General features: G+C 44.0%; 1 protein-coding gene across 3 annotated transcripts in view; it reads right to left on the bottom strand.

Annotated features, from left to right (window-relative positions):
• LOC147624919 (uncharacterized) overlaps positions 1-22154 on the bottom strand; it is a 65386-nt gene extending 43232 nt beyond the window's left edge. For 2 of the 3 annotated variants that reach the window (XR_015268885.1, XM_086818161.1), the window contains exons 1-2: positions 21703-22154; positions 21053-21175 (exon numbers count right to left, since the gene is read on the bottom strand). Coding sequence is in view for 1 of the 3 variants with exons in the window: in XM_086818161.1 (XP_086674287.1) it covers positions 21053-21154 (102 nt within the window). In the remaining 2 variants the exon portion in view is untranslated. The remainder of the gene's footprint in view (positions 1-21052; positions 21176-21702) is intronic. The other variant, XM_086818162.1, reaches the window with a different exon arrangement.
• Between the last annotated feature and the right edge of the window lie 1351 nt (positions 22155-23505).

Below are 23505 nucleotides of genomic sequence, written 5' to 3'. Positions count from 1 at the left end.
ATTTTATGATTCACATGGGGGGTGCCCGGACAGTGTTCAAAGATGTGTGGACAACCCTAGGTGTGAAGGGGGAACATTAAAACATTAACTTTTAATGTTTATAAAAGTTGCCCCTAGGCCTTAGTGGCCCTAGGGAACTTATTCAAGTTGGGCCCTAGGGATTATTATTATTTTTGGGGGAGGAGCCACTTTTGGAGAGTTTCTCTCTCTTCTCTCTCTCTCTCTCTCCCCTTTTGGGAGTCGTGGAGCAAAAGCATGTGCTCATGCGTGGAAAAGCACAGAGGGAGGAAGGCGCCTGCAGAAGACTGTTTTTTTTGTGGCTGTTTTCTGGGAACTGTGTGCTGGAGCAGGCCGTACAGGTCCGTACGACAGCAAGTACTGCTGTGGACAGAGGCGGCGCTGAGCTGTGGACAGATACAGGCTGCAACAGGCGGCTGCAGCTGCTGAACACAGGCTGAACAGGTTGTACGACTGCAAGTACAGTCCTGTACCTTCTGCAGGTACACTGTACGGCCAGTTTTGGGGTAAGTGCAAGAGCTGGACAGTACTGTAGCAGTCGGCGCAGGCAACCAGCAGCAAATCAGCAGGCGGCTACTTCTGAATTCTCTGTAGAAACAGCCCGTACCGTCAAGTACAGGCAAGTACAGGCAAGTACAGGCAGGTACAATCAAGTACAGTGCTGATTTTCAGATCTGTACTTTCAAGGACAGCATAGGAGTGAGCATCAGGAGGAAGATACAGGCAAGTGCAAGCACATGTGTGAAGCAGGATTGTGGGTTCAAGTGCCTGCAGGCACAGATTAGTGCTGTTGCTTCTTCCAGAGCTGTTTCACGAGCTGAACTTGGTAAGCCTTGACTCTGTTCATCCATCTCTCTTTCTATTGCTTGATGTCTGCTACAGGTATGTGTTATCTGGCTCCTTGTGAGAGGAGGAGTATAGCAGATTGACAAGAGATTAAGACAGGGATTGAACAGCACATGTATGTTGAGCTGAGAAGATGTATCATGCTTATGAGTTATGCCAGATGTATGCCCATGGCTGGCCTGCTTTGTGAACTTGGCTGATCAGAGGGAGGCACAGTGTGTTGCTTGAGGACACAGATCTGTGTGCATAGATCCTCTGTGCTGAGTAGGATTTGTGGGCAGTCAGATTGGACTACAGGTGTAAACTCTTGGCTGGTTTTTGTTTTGTACTCAGCCATACATATTATTTTAATGGAATAAAGAAATACCGCAAGGGGCGCCAAGCTTTGGGGCCAACAGGTGTCGTTGTGTATTCAGATTTGGGCACTCTAGCTCCAATCTGTGTTTGGTTTTTCATCTAGACTACAAGTGGACGTGTGTTAGCTCTTACCGCACTCTGGTTTTCTATCAGAGGCCGGTTTCACCAGCTTCCTTTGCCTTTTCTTTGGCAATCCTCTTTCTACATTCAGTGATGTAATGACCTGGCTTCTTACAGTAATGACATTTTCCCTTCTTCTTGGGCTGTCCATCACCTTTCTTGGTATCCTGAGAAGAACCACCATCACCTGAATTCTGATTTGAACTCTTTGGCTGAGTTTTTCCTTTCCCCTTTTGACCTGTAGTAAATGCTTGTTCAGCATGTGTGTTCATATTCATATTCTTCCTCATTTGCTCTTCTTGTAGCAAGAGAGCAACTAGTTCCTGACACTTAAGGGGTTCAACAGCATTCCTCATGCTGAGGTTCAAAGAGGTATGAAAAGCCAAGTAAGATCTTGGCAAAGAGTGCAAGATGGTGGACACAAGCTGTGTCTCAAGAATAATCTCATCCACATTGATGAGTTGCTCTCTCAAATCCTGCAGCTTGTTTAAGTGGCTAGACATATCATCTCCTTCATTCATTTTCTGATTTTCCAACTCTCTTTTCAAAAATGAGATCCGAGCCTCATTACGAGCAGCATACATCTGCTCCAAAGTCACCCATGCATTCTGTGAAGAGCCAGCTGAACGAATATGAGGTATAATAGACCTCTATACTGACAATGCAATGAGTGACAAAGCTTGTGCATCCCTGGCATCCCATGTCTTCTGAGCATTTGTTCTTTGAACAGGCAATGGCTGCCCTGGAGCCTGTACCTGTTGTCCTCGTCCATGAGCACCCCCTTGGGGAGGAGTTTCTGGAGCCAATGGACCTGGACGTGGTTCATCACCACTAACAAAATCCCAAAGACCTTTTGCCACAAGCACATTTTTCAGCATAAAACTCCACAATGAGTAGTTCGTGCCGTCCAATTTGTCTTCCTTAGACAAATACGTGAATACATCACTGTGCTGTTGATTTGCCATTATGCCTATGCACAATGTTGTACCTGTGTATCAAAAAACCCAATAGCAAGAACCCTGAAAACAACTGTACTCCACTGAATACAGTTCACCCAAATATGCCTGCACTCTCAATCCTCTGAATGTGCAGCTCAATGCACCAATGACTGAGTAGAGCAGCAAAAATGGCGTACACAATGCCAAAATGCCCCAAAAATGCCCAAAATTATTGCACCCAAAACTGTGCAAAAAACCTATAGACTTCTTTGCTAGAAAGTCTGCCTGTAGTGCCTGTAGATTTTCACAGAGAAAATAGTATTGCCCAAAAAACAAAATTTTTAATGCTTACCACAAGTTGACTGCGCAGGTTGTGGTACATATGCAGGTACAATCCACCAAAAGAGCACGTACAGTTGACTGTACTGTGCAGGTACAGTCGACTTGTACTTTACAGAACTGAAGGCGACTGCAGATGTTTACTGTGTGCAGGTACGTTCACTGTACTGAGCGGGCAGGGCGACCAGATACAACTGGTGCAGTTGACTGTGTGCAGGAAGGCAGGTACAGTTCGAGTACAGAAGCAGTCGACTGAATACAGTCGACCAGTGCAGTTCGAAACCAGTTGACGTGCGCTGACAGATGCAGTCGACGCTGACAGGTACAGTCGGCGCTGACGGTACGGGCTGTACGGAATGCTTCAGTACTCCTGCTGACGGCGGCGAACAGGTACAGTCGGCAGCTGTACGGTTACTGCAGACGGCGCACAGTGTACGGGCAGATGTACGGCTAGTGCAGTACGGACAGTAACAGAAGGCGACTGTGTACAAGCAGGGCAATGGCAGGCCAACACAGCTCTGATACCAAATGAAGGCCAATGGAGTGTTAGGGTTAGGGTTTGGAGATGCTGCAAACAAGCGTGGAGAGCAACAGAGAGAGAACACGACTTCAGTGTATTCAGTTGATAAAAATGTGAAGTACAATAGCCACATGATAAGTGACCTAAAGAGATGTGTTCACATGTCCGGCCATAAAATGTGCCGGGTAGACCAAAACACCTATAAACTGCTTATAAGTAAACTAAGCTAAACTGGGGAAAAAAACCTCCACTAACTGAAGAAAAAACCTCCACTAACTTAAGTAAAAAGTGCCCCAGTAATCTACTGATGATCACTAACACTCCTCTGGGTGCATACACAGCATAAAACCCAACAGGGGGTGTGTGTGTGTGTGTGAAGCTTGAGAGAGTGTGTGTGTGAGGGGGAGAGAGTGTGTCTTGAGAGGCTACAGCTTGCTTGTGTGAGAGCTTGAAACTTGAGACCTTGGCTCTTGAGGCTTGCCGCTTGAGGGAGAGAGAGAGAGAGAGAGAGAGAGAGAGAGAGAGTGTGTGTGTGTGTGTGTGTGTGTGTAAAGCTAAAGCTTGAAGTGTGAGAGGGAGCGTGTGTGTGTGTGTCTTCTTATAGGGAGGGAGGCAAGAGAGAGGCCAAGGCCCAAAGCCTCAAAGGCTCAAGGCCTATGGGGGCCAAGGCTAAAGGCCCATGAAAAACCCCTCCCAAACAGCCAAAAAAAAGGTCAAAAATGTGACCATTGCCCAAACAGTAACTTGCGGCGTTCCCATGCAGCCGTCCCCCACAACCGTCCCCTCTTGGATCCGTCCCCGGAACGCCGTCCCTTGTGAGGGACGCCCAGCTAGGGACGTCCGTCCGTCCCCGTCCCACAGTGTTCCCAAGATGGCGTCCCCCTGTTCCAAGGGTCAGTCCCCTTTGTCCCCTGTGACTATGGTTATCTTGTCCTGCGTGCTCTCTTGAAGATTGTTTCTACCATGTGTGGGTGGAACAATAGAGAGCAGATGGAAGGGAACATGGGCACTTGAGAGGGTAATGTGAGTTGGTGGCCGAAATGCCTATAAACTATGTGTCGCAGAAATGCTTATGGAACACCAGGTTATCTATGCCTACGAGTGATTGTTTTATCTTGTTACTTGAGCCCACCTCTCATCCATGGTGTGTGGTAAAGTGGACATGACGCCTGGTTGGCACGGGACATATGTCTATGCCAAGGGTCATGTGGACCGATGCCTTGTTGGCAGGAGACTTATTTCGTCTTGCCCATTTACTTGGGACATGGATTATGATATCTGGACTTATGGGACTGATTTGTCTCGCCCATTTACTTGGGACATGATTATGATATATGGACTTATGGGACTGTTTTGTCTCGCCCATTTATTTGGGACATGGATTTATTTATCTTTATGCCATATTAGAATCACTATCTCCCCATACAGAGGCCAAGAGGTTCATTGTTCATCTCACCATGCATGTGGATTCATGTTGGGATTGTGAGAGGACAATTCAATGAACACTCCACCATACACATGGATTCGTGTTGCGATTGTGGAGTGAGTGTTTCATTGTTTCCAAACCATGCTTGTTGATTGGAGTTGGGATTGTATAGGAGAACATGGGAACTGTTGGGATTGGAAGAAAGGATTGCCAGAACTATGGAGAACCAGTTTTTCTGTCATCATGGTTTGTGCTCTTGAATGACACCAGTTTATGTGCATAGCACATGTTTCTATGCGAGGCACTAGTTTCTTGTGCATGGCACTTATTTAAGTGTCTTAGCACCTGGTTGGTGATTTTCATTGACATATGATTATCTCATTGATATTGGTGATTGAGACACAATTGGCTCTTGTGCCTGTGTCTAGCATATCTTCCACGGAATTGTTACCCATTTATTTTGGGACATGATTTTGATATTGGTATTATGGAGACTTATTTAGTCTCACCCATTTCTTTGGGACATGGATTCTTCAGTTATATTGGATTTTTGAGACTGTCTCGTCTCACCCACTCGATGGGACATGATTATATCTTGAATATATGGCTTGAAACTTAAAGTTGCGGACAACTTTTAAGAAGTTGGGGAGGATGTCACCAGCCTGGACATTTCCCAGTATAAAAGGAGTCTGGTGGACTCCAGGATGTCTAAATATTTGGAAAGTACAAGCTTTGGGAATGGGAGATTATCCTAGAATACAAAGGACCACACTCCTAAAATTTAGGAGAGTTGCTATTTTTGGCCCGACTCCAATGGAAATTCTGTTCGCGTCATTACATCTGAAATTGAGCAGATACCAAGAGTTGGCAAAGTGCCTTTGACAGAATGTCTACCAATTGGGATATTTTTAGAGATTAAGTTTATGGAAGGAAGAAAGTGGACCAAAGTGAGACAAGTGGCCCGACACTTGTTAGAAAGTGGATCAAAGTGAGACAAGTGAACTCACACTTGTCACTTCAGCTATTGTTTGGCTCTCCACTTGTTATTGTAGCCTTCTCTTGCCCTTTTAGCTCATGGGAGGTCCAAATCTATAAATTTCCCTCTCTCTTCATTAATAGTCTCTCTTTTGCTGCACACTAGCCTCTACCACCGTTACAGGCTGCCCTAAGGATGGCTACTCTCTTTCTCTCTCTCTTGAAGGCTGCCCATGAAGAATACCGACTGTTGGGGACTGTTTTGGAGGCTTCCATCGCGAAGAAATACTAAAGGCAAAGGTATTTAATCATTTATTATGATTTCTAGCCATTGTACTTGTTTGTACTAGCCTTTGTACCTACTGTACCAGCCACTGTACTGGCTGTACCAATCCTTGTACTTGTTGTACTTGTTATACTTGCTGTACCACCCATTGTACCGATTGTACCAACTTCTGTACCACCCACTGTACTTGCTATACTAGTCACTGTACATGTTGTACCAACATTTGTACTTACTATACCTATTGTACCAACCATCGTACCAGCTGTACCAACCATTGTATCGGCTGTACCAACCATTGTACCTGTTGTACCGGCTGAATGGAGAGTTGTACTTACTGTACCAGCTCTATTGCATGAAACCCGTGGTTTTTGGGAAAGAATCAGTACCCACACGAAGGTATATGGATTATATTGTTGGCTCAGCATTTCTACGGCCTGTGTTCCGGCTTCGTAGCCTCGTGTTGGGCTGTGTTATGGCATTTGTATATGGATAATCCGGCATCTCCCGTGGGGAGAGTAAGGCCCTCAAAGCTTGTACATGATATTATTCTCCTTGGGTAATAAAATACTCCAAGGGGGGGGTCGGCCCATTCCGGCCTCTATGTGGTGTCACATGTGCAAGCTCCATTTTCAGCATTTGTGGATGTTTTGTCCAACTTTATGTTTTATGCAAAGTGATGATGGATATGTGTTAAGACTGTGGCCATGTTTTAATGTTTTAATATGCATTGATGGTATCAACAAGTGTGTCAAAGGCCCTAGTCCCCTGGGCACCGTCGCGAGTTTCATTGGTATCACGGAGTATGTGGTAAGAGTTATGGTATACAAGAATTATGGTATACAAGTCTATGGATTCTTGGACTTCTTTTCTAGGAATCTGGATCTATCCTCAGGATTATGGATTATTCTTTTTGGATCCCTTTATTTGGGATGCATTGGACTTATGAAACTCATGGTTCACTTACCTTGTGTAGTGTTCTCTTGTCCTACGTGCTCTCTTGAAGATTGTTTCTACCATGTGTGGGTGAAATAATAGAGAGCAGATGGAAGGGAACATGGGCACTTCAGAGGGTAGTGTCGAGCACAACATATCATGTGTAGTGTTCTCTTGTCCTACGTGCTCTCTTGAAGATTGTTTCTACCATATCTGGGTGCAACAATAGAGAGCAGATGGAAGGGAACATGGGCACTTGAGAGGGTAGTATGAGTTGGTGGCCGAAATACCTATAAACTATGTGTAGCAGAAATGCTTATGGAACACCACGCTATCTATGCCTGCGAGTGATTGTTTTATCTTGTTACTTGAGCCCACCTCTCATCCAAGGTGTGTGGTCAAAGTACCAGCACGGAGTGCAAGTGGTATAGTGGACATGATACCTGGTTGGCAAGGGACATATGTGTACGCCAAGGGTCATGTGGATTGGCACATGTTTGTGTGCTTTGAGCTTGGATTATGAAATCTGGACTTATGGGATTGTTTTGTCTCGCCCGTTTATTTGGGACATGGATTTATTTATCTTTATGCCATATTAGAATCACTATCTCCCCATACAGAGGCCAAGAGGTTCATTGTTCATCTCACCATGCATGTGGATTCATGTTGGGATTGTGAGAGGGCAATTCAATGAACACTCCACCATACACGTGGATTCATATTGCAATTGTGGAGTGAGTGTTTCATTGTTTCCACACCATGCTTGTTGATCAGAGTTGGGATTGTATGGGAGAACATGGGAACTCTTGGGATTGGTAGAAAGGATTGCTAGAACTATGGAGAACCAGCTTTTCTATCACCATGGTTTGTGCTCCTGAATGGCACCAGTTTGTGTGCATAACACATGTTTCTGTGCGAGGCACTAGTTTCTTGTGCATGGCACTTATTTAAGTGTCTTAGCACCTAGTTGGTGATTTTCATTGGCATATGATTATCTCATTGATATTGGTGATTGAGACACAATTGGCTCTTGTGCTTGTGTCTAGCATATCTTCCATGGAATTCTCGCCCATATATTTTGGGACATGATGTTGATATTAGTATTATGGAGACTTATTTAGTCTCATCCATTTCTTTGGGACATGGATTCTTCAGTTATATTGGATTTTTGAGACTGTCTCGTCTCGCCCACTCGATGGGACATGATTATATCTTGAATATATGGCTTGAAACTTAAAGTTGCGGACAACTTTTAAGAAGTTGGGGAGGATGTCACCAGCTTGGACATTTCCCAGTATGAAAGGGGTCTGGTGGACTCCAGGATGTCTATATATTTGGAAAGTACAAGCTTTGGGAATGGGAGATTATCCTAGAATACAAAGGACCACACTCCTAAAATTTAGGAAAGTTGCTATTTTTGGCCCGACTCCGATGGAAATTCTGTTCGCGTCATTACATCTGGAATTGAGCATATACCAAGAGTTGGCAAAGTGCCTATGACAGAATGTCTACCAGTTGGGATATTTTTAGAGATTAAGTTTATGGAAGGACCCATCTCTTAGATTGGGACATGTGGCAAGAAAGTGGACCAAAGTGAGACAAGTGGCCTGACACTTGTTAGAAAGTGGATCAAAGTGAGACAAGTAGCCTCACACTTGTCACTCCAGCTATTGTGTGGCTCTCCACTTGTCATTGTAGCCTTCTCTTGCCACTTTAGCTCATGGGAGACCCAAATCTATAAATTGGAGCCCTCTCTCTTCATTAATGGAGGCTCTTTTGCTGCACACTAGCCTCTACCACCGTTACAGGCTGCCCTAATGATGGCTACTCCCTTTCTCTCTCTCTTGAAGGCTGCCCATGAAGAATACCGACTGTTGGGGACTGTTTTGCAGGCTTCCATCGCGAAGAAATACTGAAGGCAAGGGTATTTAATCATTTATTATGATTTCTAGCCATTGTACTTGTTGTACCAACATTTGTACTTGCTGTACCTACTGTACCAACCACCGACCGACTGTACCAACCACTGTACCAGCTTCTGTACTTGCTGTACCAACCACTGCACCTACTCTACTAGTCATTGTACATGCTGTACCAACATTTGTACTTGCTGTACTTGCTGTACCAACCACCATACCGGCTGTACCAACCACTATACTTGCTGTACCAGCTTCTGTACTTGATGTACCAACCATTGTACCTGCTGTACTAGTCACTGTACATGCTGCACCAGCATTTGTACCTGCTCTACTAGTCACTGTACATGCTATACCAGCATTTGTACTTGCTGTACCTGCTGTACCAGCCCCGTACCGACTGTACGGGCCACTGTACTTGCTGTACCAGCTTCTGTACTTGATGTACCAGCCATTGTACTTGTTGTACTAGTCACTATACATGCTGCACCAACATTTGTACTTGTTGTACCTACTGTACCAACCACTGTACCGACTGTACCAGCCACCATACCAGCTGTACCAACAATTGTACCTGCTGTACCGGCTGAATGGAGAGTTGTACTTGCTGTACCAGCTCTATTGCATGAAGACCCGTGGTTTTTGGGGAAGAATCAGTACTCACACGGAGGTATATGGATTATGTTGTTGGCTCGGCATTTCTACAGCCTATGTTCCGGCTTGGTAGCCTCGTATTGGGCTGTGTTATGGCATTTGTATATGGATAATCCGGCATCTCCCATGGGGAGAGTAAGGCCCTCAAAGCTTGTACATGATATTATTCTCCTTGGGTAATAAAATACTCCAAGGGGGGGGTCGGCCCATTCTGGCCTCTATGCGGTGTCACACATGCAAGCTCCATTTTCAGCATTTGTGGATGTTTTGTCCAGCTTTATGTTTTATGCAAAGTGATGATGGATATGTATTAAGGTTGTGGCCATGTTTAAATATTTTAATATGCATTGATGGTATCAACAAGTGTGTCAAAGACCCTAGTCCCCCGGGCACCCGCCGCGAGTTACATTGGTATCGATTCGTGGTCTTCTTTTCTAGGGATTTGGATCCATCCTCAGGTTTATGGATTATGTTTATGACTCCCTTTTATTGGGATGATTATTCTTTATGGCTCCCTTTATTTGGGATGCATTGGACTTATGGAACTCATGGTTCACATACCTTGTGTAGTGTTCTCTTGTCCTACGTGCTCTCTTGAAGATTGTTTCTACCATGTGTGAAAGGAACAATAAAGAGCAGATGGAAGGGAACATGGACACTTCAAAGGGTAGTGACAAGCACAACATACCCTGTGTAGTGTTCTCTTGTCCTACGTGCTCTCTTGAAGATTGTTTCTACCATGTGTGGGTGGAACAATAGAGAGCAGATGGAAGGGAACATGGGCACTTGAGAGGGTAGTGTGAGTTGGTGGCCGAAATGCCTATATACTATGTGTCGCAGAAATGCTTATGGAACACCAGGTTATCTATGCCTGCGAGTGATTGTTTTATCTTGTTACTTGAGCCTACCTCTCATCCAAGGTGTGTGGTCAGACTCCAGAGTACCAACACGGAGTGCAAGTGGTAAAGTGGACATGACGCCTGGTTGGCACGGAACTTATGTCTATGCCAAGGGTCATGTGGACCGATGCCTTGTTCGCAGGAGACTTATTTCGTCTCGCCCATTTACTTGGGACATGGATTATGATATCTGGACTTATGGGACTGATTTGTCTCGCCCATTTACTTGGGACATGATTATGATATTTGGACTTATGGGACTGTTTTATCTCGCCCATTTATTTGGGACATGGATTTATTTATCTTTATGCCATATTAGAATCACTATCTCCCCATACACAAGCCAAGAGGTTCATTGTTCATCTCACCATGCATGTGGATTCATGTTGGGATTGTGAGAGGGCAATTCAATGAACACTCCACCATACACATGGATTCGTGTTGCGATTGTGGAGTGAGTGTTTCATTGTTTCCACACCATGCTTGTTGATTAGAGTTGGGATTGTATGGAAAAACATGGGAGCTGTTGGGATTGGAAGAAAGGATTGCCTATGGAGAACCAGTTTTTCTGTCATCATGGTTTGTGCTCTTAAATGGCACCAGTTTATGTGCATAGCACATGTTTCTGTGCGAGGCACTAGTTTCTTGTGCATGGCACTTATTGAAGTGTCTTAGCACCTGGTTGGTGATTTTCATTGGCATATGATTATCTCATTGATATTGGTGATTGAGACACAATTGGCTCGACTCTTGTGCCTGTGTCTAGCATATCTTCCACGGAATTCTTGCCCATTTATTTTGGGACATGATTTTGATATTGGTATTATGGAGACTTATTTAGTCTCACCCATTTCTTTGGGACATGGAGACTTATTAGTCTCACCCTTTTCTTTGGGACATGGAGACTTATTTAGTCTCACCCTTTTCTTTGGGACATGGATTCTTTAGTTATATTGGATTTTTGAGACTGTCTCGTCTCGCCCACTCGATGGGACATGATTATATCTTGAATATATGGCTTGAAGCTTAAAGTTGCGGACAACTTTTAAGAAGTTGGGGGGGATGTCACCAACCTGGACATTTCCCAGTATGAAAGGAGTCTGGTGGACTCCACGATGTCTAAATATTTGGAAAGTACAAGCTTTGGGAATGGAGGATTATCCTAGAATACAAAGGACCACACTCCTAAAATTTAGGAGAGTTGCTATTTTTGACCCGATGCAAATTCTGTTCGCGTCATTACATCTGGAATTGAGCAGATACCAAGAGTTCGCAAAGTGCCTTTGAGAGAATGTCTACCAATTGGGATATTTTTAGAGATAAAGTTTATGGAAGGACCCATCTCTTAGATTGGGACATGTGGCAAGAAAGTGGACCAAAGTGAGACAAGTGGCCTGACACTTGTTAGAAAGTGCCTGCACATGTAATGGTTTTGCTCCAGACTGCGGGCATTGCTAGTCTTCATCATTTACAAACCTTGCTTCGTGCCTTGTGCTTGCAGTACCTCCATTCAACCAGGTTTCTTCAAACACAAACAACTCACATGTGATCAACCCATATACCTTGTTGTTTTCATCATTTTAAAAAAATACAAAAACACATATATTTATAACAGCAACCAAAACATGTGGTATTTCCATGGTCAAGAAACCCGCCGTTTCATCCTCTTCCGGGCACAACACACCTCAGGTGTAAATATTACCTTTACAAGCTGAAGACACCCACTCACCTTCACTGGACACACCTCACCATCTTTCAGTGAACCCCTTTGATGTGGTGGCTTAAGGCCGAGAAGCCTTCCGAGTTCAGTTACCTCCAAGACTCTCCTCCCACCTTCTCCAACAACGATTACTCCAATGCCTTCTCTCGAACCTGTGCTCACACTCCGAACCTTTCAAGTTTAAGTAGCCACCAATAGGGGGTGTGGATATGCACGGTGACTACTACCAAGGACTACCTGCATCATTACACATTCCTTCAGCAAACGATACCCAGTGTGCCAAATCCTCTTCGACGAGATCAGTCTTTACCCAGAGGGGCCACCTTCCTTCTTTATAGTGCATGCTGCGACACCGGATTATTCTCCTCGGACACCCACACCCCACACCCTCTCAAGTACCCCAGAGTCCCACCCCAACCACAGTATCTACCAATCCCCCGCGATATACCGGGTGGTCCATTGCTACTCCTCCCTTGTTAACCTCACCCCAACCTTACTCCACAATGGCCTCAACTCGCCCTTCTGGCAATGGTTCTCGCTAGGGTGCAACAGCGTCCCCAGGAGCTGCGGCAACGCAACCAGGTTCTATTTTTTACCATGGCGGATGAGCCTATCAACAAACCAATTCTTTCCCAATGGTAGCAAGAGATGCAAATCCAAATGGTGGCAATGCGAACTCAATTCCATAAGACTTTGGAGACCCTTACTTCTCAAATGCAACAACTGCAGTCTCAACACTCTCAACCTGCAAGTTCCACGGCTTCGATCGATGTACCAGGGCATATATCAAGCATTAAAGAGTGGCTACAACCTCCTATAGCATCATTTTCAAAAAGTCTTAATTTTTTAGAAAAGCTAATTTCAAAAAATCCTAATTTCTAGAAACCCTAATTTTTGGGACATTAACTTTACAATATTAGATACTGACATTGGATACATTCATCTGTTAAAACCTTAGCATAAAATGGTTTCCTCACATGTTCATTGAAAAATTCAATGGGGAGGGTTTCCACACCTGGCACACTAAGCTGAAATTTAGTCTGAGGAGAGAAGGCCTCTCGCCTTTCATTGAAGGAGATGAGAAGATGCCGAAAACTGACGATGCAGCACACAAAAGGCTTGGAAGCTCAAAGATCAAAAATCCTTTGGCCTCACAACCCTTGGATGCATACATTGTGGGAAAAACAACCACGATGAAAAGAACCGCTTTCACAAAAAAAAAGCAAATGCTAATATCATTGAGGAGAAAGAGCTTCCCATAGAGAAAGCAAACTATTGTCCATGATGATTGGGCTTTTTGAAGTCCAAGATGTGTTGTTTTTTATTGAGTTGTGTTGTTTCCAGTTGGGTGTGTGTGGCCTAATCCTTGTTTGCCCTTACCCCATGGGATCCCATAACTAGCCTGTGAAACTAGAGCCATGTGATTTATCCTTGACAAAGAAAACTCCCATAAGAAACCATGAGCCTAGATTTATCCTCGACACAGTATGAGGTTACCTTGAGGGGGGTTATGTTGGGAATCAAGGTCTTACCTGTGTGTGAACCCACTCTTATGAGTGAGGTAGTGTGTGTGAACTACCTCTTAAGAGGGGTACATTTCACAGCTTTATCATCCAGCTTGCTTCTTTTCTCTTGGGGTACATGTGCATATGCAAAACTACCAAATACACGAAAGTAATCAACTTTGGGCTTCCGCTCAGGCCAAGCCTCAAACGATGTGATGGTCTTCAAGGCTTTCGTGGATCATCTATTAGAGACATGAGTTGCGCATAGGATGGCCTCAAGCCAAAACTCGTGTGGCAACTCTTTACCTTTTATAATGCACCTTGCCATTTCCATCAAAGATCTATTATTCCCCTCTACGACATCATTTTGTTGTGGTGTATATGGTAGTGTGCATTGATATTTAATGTCTTTCCCCTGCAAGTATGCCTTGAAAGCATATGTATTCACCTCCTCTAACTGAGTCATGTCCATCCGTTAATCCCGATGCTCATAGACATAGATATTCTCATTAGCAAATATATGGGTAAATTTACGGGCAGATTTTGCAGCCCTACAAGCTCCTGGAAGTGCCCAAGACATAGCCCCATGGTTGGGACACCTTTTGGGTATAGTTTGGATACAAAATATGACTTTTTGGACAATGTATTGTGAGAAAAATAGGCAAAACCGACTTGATTATGAATTCATACCTTTTTCCTATAAATAGGATCATTAGGCATTCGTTAGAATCATCATTCAAAGATCAAGAGGATCCATTTGTAAGAGTCTGCAAGGCAGCAAGAACGCAGTGGTGGATCTCCAAGAGCTTCTCTTGTCCGATTGCAAGTAGAGGACTGCAAGGATCTTGGGTATGCATCATGAAGCTGTGAATTAGCAAGATCATTGTATGTATAGCATGTTTTGGCAATATACAATAGATTAGGTCTATCTCTCCTTCTCTTCTGTGTCTTTGCTAAACATAGTATTAGTGTTAATCTTCTTTGCTACGCGTTAATCATGAACACGCTTCCGCAACGCATGTTACATTGGTATCAGAGCTTAGGTCACCTAGGACAGCCCTTAGCTTACGTTTGTGCATGCTGAATTAGTGTTTTTGAAATTAGGGTTTGCGTTTTAGGGTTTGTAGGCAAAATTCGGGTTTGCATTTTTGCATTAAATCTGTGTTTTTGCATCAGCTTTTTGCTCATTTTCAGCATAGTATAGTGCTAGAAAGTATAGATTCTAGCATGATCCTAGGGAGTTCAGAAAGCATGTAGAACTCTAGGGCTAGGGCTTTTGGGCTGATTACAAAACAGAAAAAACAGCAAAACGATATCATGAGTTCAGAGGCAATGGACGACAACTTTCTCAAGACTTTATCCAATAAAGAGTTGTGAGAATTTAAGAAGTCGGCAGTCAAATTCATCCAACTTTTAGCAAACGGTTAAGCAAAGCCCAATGATCCTAAAAGGCAGAAGCCAAAGAGATGCTTGGCGGCAGTTCGACTTGAGATCCAAACCCGACGGACAGCAAGGATGCTGGCAAAGGAAAATTCACCAGTGGTTGACAATCAGCAAGAGGAAGTTTCCAAGAATACCAGAGAGCTTCCAGGATCAGAAGTGGACCAAGAGACAATTTCCTTGAGAAATGAGTGTGGACCGATGAAGGATTCTAAGGAGATGACAATGCCCATGGTATAGATAAGTCAGAGCCAGCAAAGGAATCACCCAAGGTTGTGGAGAAGCCCAAGATTGAGAGCATTAATCCGAGTGAAGGAGAACTTCCAAGGCAAGAGAAGTTTCACGATGATGCTATCACAAATGGGGAGATTCAAGTACAGGACCAGCCATTGTTTGAGATGTCATTGCCCAAGGCCGAATCGATTGATGAGTTACAAACGCTAGTGCCCGAGGATCTCATCGATTACGATACAGCAGAGGACGACGAGACTAGTGCCACAAGAATTTCCAAGAGAGTAGAGGATTCTCTCGTATTGGAAGAGCATCCATTGGCAAAGGAACCACAACCACAACCCGAACCCGAACCCGAACTTGAACCCGAAGAGCAGATTCTAGAGCAGGTAGATCTTTCCGAATCCTGTGTGGAGGAGGATGAGGTCGTCTCGACCCTTTCAGAGGAGCTTCCAGAAAACCTCTCTGAATCCTGTGAGGAGCAAGAAGAGACTACATGTAATTTAGAAGATCTAGAGACCGAGCCAGAGAACTTGAAGACCAAGTCAGAGAGCTTGGGGATTGAGCTGATGGATATGCAGTGCAGTCTTCAATTGGACCTGTCACATGCACAAGCGATGGGAGTCTTCTTTCAACTCTAAACACCAACTAGGAACATGCTGATGCAAAACACAAGCAGAAAAGAGAGAGAGAGAGAGAGAGAGAGAGAGAGAGAGAACTGAGTATTCAGTATATTACATAGTACAAAAAGGTACATTAGGCTTGCAGCACAGGCTGCCTTCCATGAAAAGGTGTAAACCTAATCTGCAAACCTAACCTAGTGACTCAGCCCCTTGAAGGACTGAATGACCAAATCGATGAGAAAGTCTTGCCTTTTATAGGCTTGAGAAGACCTAATGGACTAGCCGACTGCTGGTCGGCCAAGTCCAAGACAAAAATACACTTCATATGAAGCAGCCGACAAGACCTTCTACTCTCATAAGCTGGCCGACAGCAAACCCAAGGTCCTCCATCTGATATCCCTTGCCAAATCAGCAAAACCCTTGCTCAAAGTTTAAACATCTATTTTCTGCTCTGTCTTTATCTTGTTGCCTCTTCTAGATTAGCTTTGAGATATGCATGTGTGTCTTGCACATGGCATCCCCCTCTGCTAAAATTGATGACAGGATTCCAATCTGTATTCTTGGATGACTGTCATCATCCCAGTCTCTGTTCCCAGAGTCCCCATGTCATCCTTCCCTCTCTAGCAACCTTTTCACTGAAAAACCCGGCACGATCTCCAAATCCACTCTAACTTTGATGAAGATCTATGCTTATGTTCCATCCAGTCCCCATTCCGTTCATGCCCTGTCCCTAAACACTGTCTATAATCTTCTTTCCTGAGAAATGAGTCTGGCACTCTCACTCCACCCCTTGGAGGATCATCCTCCCCTAGAACCATTGCCTGAAAGCCTTCCCTGGTGTGCCCCAAGTGGCACCCGACCCATAGGACTGCCATCCCCTTGGGCCTTGTATAACACCACCAACCAACCTCCTGGGAATTCTTCCATGTCTTGTGTTCCTTGCCTTGGCCTCGTACCTATGCCTTGGACCTGTGCACCTTCATCTGGGACTGAATCAATGTTTAGCTTGGTTGAGCTTGATGCTGAAACAATGTTACCTGGTTCCTACACCACCACAACATCAAGACACAGGCGATGGTTTTATCCATGAGAGATTTAGTAAGGTTGGGTGGGACATAGGCAGCAACAATATCTCAGAACCAATCTGAAGCTCTGATACCAATGTCACATGCGGAAGCTTTGGGTGTCTTCTTTCAACCCTTGTCAGAGTCAGCAAGTCAGCAACGACACGATTGTAGATCAGCAGGAGCTTCTCTTGTCCGATTGCAAAAAGAGGGGTGCAAGGATCTTTGGTATGCATCATGAAGCTATGCATCAACAAGATCATTGTATATATAGCATGTTTTGGCAATATACAGTAGATTAGGTCTATCTCTCCTCCTCTTCTGTGTCTGCTAAACATAGGATTAACGTTAATCTTCTTTGCCAACGTTAATCATGAACATGCTTCCACAGCGGATGTTACAATCTGCAACGAAGAGAGTGAGTTTTACAACCCGCAACATTCCCAACCATTCCATAGAAGTGCTGAAAATGCATAAACACCTTGGATTTTTCCTTCATTGGATACAGCCATGTGAATCTTGAGTAGTCATCCATGAAAGTGACAAAATACATGTGTCTTGCCAAGGATGGGGTCCTCAATGGACCACGAACATCGCTACGTATGAGTTATACTTTACATTCAGCTCTCACCACACCATCAGAAGTCCTATTGCTCTCCAATCAATCTCAAAACTACCAGCAATTCATCGTTTCTCACAAAAGCAGCCCTATGTGCAACTTCTAGAGCCTACAAAAGCACTCGACCAGCTCTCATATACTTTGGTATCATACAAAATCAGCCAAGAAATCGATTGTTCTCGTAATGAAACTGCTCCAAAATCAGAAATCATCCGAGAGGTTGAGACTTCTCGCGACGGAAGTGCTCCAAATCTTCCAAAGAGTAACCAACCATGCTCTAGAATCAACAGAGAAGGAGTGAACCAGCTCTGTAGCTTCAAATCCACCACAAACCACTATGTACAACACCTTGTGCATACCCTAGAGTGGCCAGCACACCTTCTTGAAGCACACCTGCTATGGTTTTGCCAAAACAAGAGCCTCTAGCCCTGAATAGCTCCACAAGTTGCTAAAGTGAGTCTTTCGGCTGAAAATAGCTCCACAAGTTGCTAAAGTGAGTCTCCAGGCTGAAAATAGCTCCACAAGTTGCTATAATGGGGTGCCCATCATAGTTCATATCGTACGTTTCATACTACCATACGTCAGGGAGAGTGATAAGTATGATAAAGTATGATTCAGCTCCTGGTGGAGTTTCATACATGGCCTTAAATTTGGGGCTATATATGCATGTGGGAGTTGGATAGTACTTCACTTGAGATCCAAACAGGAGGTTGATTTTGCAAAATCCCCAAGTTTTGTGGAGTGCAAAAGCTTTAAAAAACCCCAATTTTTTGAGATTGCATGTGATGATTTTAAGCTAATTTCTGAAAAGGCCCAAATAAGATGCTTACGTGGCATTTTGTTGGTGCAAAAACCATCGGGAAAGCTATTGTTGCGAGCGCTAGAGGCAACAAGAGCAACCGCAGAAGGCAACAAAGGGCAATTGTCATGTAGCCGGACGGGTGGAGCGCAACCAGCACCAAGAAGGCGGAGATGTGCAGGCAATCGCGGAGCCAGGGGCAACACACATGCTAGAGCAAGGAGGAGTAGCATTGACCAAGGTAGTTCACCTAGCAATAGAGGCACTGGCAAAGACGGCTAATGGTTGATGGAGACGACGGCTCTGTGGCCAACAGCAACAAGGGCCACAGTGACAATGGGTCGAAACAAGGGGAAACCCTAAAAATTAGAAAAAAAAAATCTAAAATGCTCTGATACCAATTGTTGGTTTAGGGTTAAGGTTTTCACATGTACAAGCCTAAGTTATGGTGGATGGAAGATATCCATTGCATGTGTGTCGAGCTAGAGAGAGAGAGAGAGAGAGAGAGATGAAACAAAGCTCCAAGAGAGAGAATGTTGCACAACTCATGATGTGATAAGATTGATTGAAGTGATTAATACTCACCAAGTACAATGCTTTTGTACGCTAAGGAGTAGCCTTATCTTTTCCCACATAGTTGGACACATGTTACATACGAGAGACACACACAAACAGACTAGTGACACATGGATGATGGCACACTTATCCTATGACTCATTGGGAGTGTTCACATGCTCATAACAAGTACACACACAATAATGACACACGGCACACTCATCCTATGACTCGGAGGGAGTGTTCACATGCTCATAACATGTACACACTTATAGGGGGTGTTCACACCTAAGAGGACATTCCCACCTACTAGACTCCAAATATCTAACAAACACACATTATTCAGACCTTAGCCTTAAGTTTACACCTAAGAGGACATTCCCACCTACTAGACTCTAAATATCCAACACACACACATTATTAAGGCTTTGACCTTAGCCTTAAGTTTGGGGGAAAAACAAATACAGCAAAAGTGTGGAGGAAAAAGCATATGCATGTGTATACATGTGTGAGCGAGTGCACATGAGCATTATCATCGTGATTATTGGAGGACTCCACTAGATGATGTTGCTGTCCTACTGACACTTAACTAGGGATTAAGACTGTTCATGCACACGATTAGCCATGGCACACGCGTGCACGTAACATTCTAGGCAAGGTCCATGCGCAAGAATATGCAAAACCAGAATCCAGTGCAACGAAGGGCAAGCTGTGGGTCGTTAGAAGGCGCTCTTGATGAAAAGGTGTCTATAGGACTAGTTGGCCAAATACCAACTAGGCCAAATGAACATGACCATAAAAGGATGTGTCCAAACTATCCACACCTCTCCGAAGCATGGGCACCTAGCTACCCACTATCCCAATGCACAAAACGTTGCCCTCTTGGTCCAAACACGCCCCTAGAACTTGCCAACAGGTTGCTACTACAAGGAAAAATCATGTCCATGTGGAGCTCCTCCTTTGTCTAAAAAACCTCAAAACCTTGAGGTGGCTTTTCTATGTTTTTTTCATCATAATTAATAAAAATATTGATTTTTCCAAACCACGAGGCTGAGGGACGAAGCCTTAACCTCAAAAACCTTGAAACATTTCTTGTGACTATAATCTCATGAGAGATTTGTAAATTGAAGACATGCTTATATGTTTTATGGATTTCATGGTTTCACATGTGTCCTATGATATGTGGATATCTTTTGGGACTTGGTATTCTAGATAACCTCGCTTGTTCCATGAGTGGGGACAAGGGAGGCCTCCAGGCTCCAACGCCTGTAGGCGACAAAAACTCCTCGATAATATGATATAGATTTCAAAAGGGGGGGGGGGGGGCCATTCCAATCCCAATGTGGCATCAGATTTCTTATGTGTGCCTATGATTTTAAGCGGATAAACTATTTGTCTTTAATTTAAGTGTTTAATAGCATTGATAGTCGTGTGTGACACCCCCCCCCCCCGGTTACACTAGTACCATCTAAATGGGTTACACACCAGAACTTGCACATTTGACGACCGGCAACCGACCAATGGCCTGATAAGTGCCCGGGATGACATTACAACATACAAGGGAGTGTTGGACTAACAAAACACTGACGTGTACGAGATGTGAACAACTCTTAGCAACTCGTCCCATGACAAGGGCTCACAAAATGCCTAGTGTCCGGCCTTATGAAAAGATATGTGCTAGGACACTAAAAATGTGAGAGTTCTTACGCACTGAAAGATTATTTTTAAAACAAAGTCTTGACAACAAATGAAGCTTTTTTGGCTGCATATTTTAATACTCGTCGGCACTTTGACTACATTTGCCATATGCAAGTTATAGAGAGTCTAACGACGTGTACAACGAAAAATTGAGACCTCCTACACAAAAGCACTGAAAGCATAGAAAGCTACTCTTGAAGTACTTTAACTACCACTTGCCCAGATTTCTAGAAGTACTGCTCTCAAGTCCAAAAATAAGCAATAAACAACAAAAGGAGGATGTCACATTAACCCAAGCAGCCATAGAGCATTACAACTAAATATATATATATATATATATATATATATATATATATATATATATATATACCTAGATGAATCCAGGAACATGCCCAAATTCACCTTTTAGGAACGTGCATGTTATATACTCATGGTAGTCAACCCTCAAGACTATATAACTATCAACTCCATTATGCATAGTATGGACTAGATACTACGACATTATGCATAGTATGAACTAGATACAGCATTACAACTAGATTACAAAAAACAGACTGATAATAATGCCTACCTGGTAACCGCAGCGACAGGGCTTAAGCTGCCTGTCTGTAGAATCCATTTCTTCCATGCACAACGGGCAGCAATTCTCCCAATCCTCACTCATTTCATCCATGACTCTAAACTGCCGCAACTCCTGAAACAATGAAACAAAGGCCTCAGGAGTGGCCAAACACAACCTACAAAAAAAAAACCCAAAGAATGCTAGCCGTATCAATTCATAAAATTTGATCACAGTACGGAAGCAGACAAAAGTAGAGCTTGAGCTGGTTTTAGGTCAACAAAAAAGGAATGCATGTTGTTCCTTGAGAGATCTAGAAATTCTTTGAACAAGAGGCAAACGCTTAATCAAATACAGGCAAACTGCCACTTTGAAATTAAGAGAGCCAAAAAAAGGAGAGCATCCATAAATGTCGAGCTAGGCTGAACTATGGCTATTCAGCAATATAAGCGATCAATAACGCAAAAAGTACAAGCTGCAAAATGATCCGAGATCAACTGGCAGGTCCACAACGGCCGGTTGCGGGATAGCGGCCACAGGATCGATCGGAAAAGAATGGCAGGAGTGCGATGCAGATCAAAGGAGAACATCCACTCTCTCTCTCTCTCTCTCTCTCTCTCTCTCTCTCTGTGTGTGAGCGTCGCGCGGAGGGCCTAGGTTACCTGGAGGGCTGAAGCGATGTTAGCTTGCTGAATTGCTGCAGTGATGTTGCAGAGCTTCGATTTTCTGCTACCGCCTCAGTGGCGGTGCCCTCGACTCGATCGCGAAGAAAGAGTTCGAGGGGCTGCGAAAGCCAACGTAGGGGAGGGCGACTGATGGGGGGTCGGGCGAGGGGGAGGATGGGCCGGTAGCAAAGAACAAACAAGGGGCCGCGAGAACAAACGAAGGAGAAAGGATAAGAAAAGAGAGAAAGGAAGTCCCCGGCTATGGCAGAAATCTGCAAATTTTGCTTCAAAAACCAGAATTGGCCCCTCTAAAAACTCAACTACAACACCAACATAGTGCTAAATAGTAAAATACATACTACCATGCTCTCACCACTTTAAGCATCTCAAATGAGCTTTGAAGCGGCTTGAGAGCCACTTCCATCACAGACTTCAATCCCTTGAGTTATGAACCGGCTACACTAGGTTGAACAAATTAACTTGCCACCCATCATGATCTTGACGAGCAAGCTAAACGATCATGTGTTGATGCTCGTGAAGCTACAAAGAGGAAGGCGAGCATTTTCAAGCAAACGACCAAAAAAACTTAAAGATAAATCAAATGCATACGATCGTTATTCAGCCATTGACATCTAGCTCTAGGTCTCTTACTCTAGTGCTCAGGGTACGAATCTCCCTTCATGTCTTCGTAAAGACAAAATAGTAGTTAAATCTCTTTTCTTGAGGGGTTGCACCACAAACTATTGGACCAAGTGAAACTCCCCAAAGCAAGAGTCTCTCTTACCTAGATGTCCGTCCAAGATCCACACAAAGGGGGTAAGCCAGCCTCGAGGCATGCACGTCCCATACCCTACAACCCCATTCCTCATGGCTATTATTGATGTGACTAGCGAGTGGGCTAACCAGTTGGTAGCCCCCCTTGGGAGGCCCCTTTCCCAAGGACTAAGTCCCACCAAATAATGAGCCCCAACCCAACTGCATAGCCCATAATCCATTTCATATAAGTCCCACCAAATAATGAGCCCCAACCCAACTGCATAGCCCATAATCCATTTCATATAAGGGAAATTGTCTCGCCTCATGCTAGCCTCGTTATGTCTAGACATGGGAAATAACATTCTCCCCTCCTAACTTGAGGAATAGTGGGATACAAAGTCTAGATATTGGCGATGGTAGAGTGAAGCAACATTCTCCCAAGTGTTCTCTTCATCCACATAATCTCTCCACTTAATAAACCACACAAAAAATGCTGCATTTAATTGATCTATTTCTATCCCTACAATCTCAACAACCACAACTGGCTATGTCCTTGATGGATTAGGAAGATCCCAACAACCAAAATCTTCTCCACAAATTTGCAACAAGTAGTGCTAAGAAGCACTACTACCATTGCAAGTAGCTAAGAAGCCACCTCAACAGTCTTGCTAATAGTGATTAGAAGCACTACTTGTATGCATATGTGTGTTGAGATGTCAAGCTCAACACGATCTAACACTCATGACGCGCCTAGGTGACCGTTCTACATTTATACCACTGGCACGTTTAGTAGCTGACATGATGGATCTTTATCAGTCATTCTACAATTGGACTACACCTAGTTGAGCCAAGTTATGTCATCTTGCCAACTCACCTACTTGGCGTGTTCATAGTACTCGCGTACTTATGTTGGTTTTCACTTATTTTTTGTAGCCTTCTTTTGAGAGCACAAGGACGAAGAAGATTTCAACCTTCCATCTTTGTGTGTGTGTTATCTATTGTTAAGTGACTATGTGTGTGCTTGTGCAAGAGCTCAAGCTCTTT

This window comes from Cibotium barometz, chromosome 24 (assembly GCF_041138505.1).
Source record: "Cibotium barometz isolate CiBa-2024 chromosome 24, ASM4113850v1, whole genome shotgun sequence".
Taxonomy (NCBI): Eukaryota; Viridiplantae; Streptophyta; class Polypodiopsida; order Cyatheales; family Cibotiaceae; genus Cibotium; species Cibotium barometz.
The sequence above is the reverse complement of the archived record's forward strand: the minus strand, read 5'-3'. Positions and strand labels throughout refer to the sequence as shown.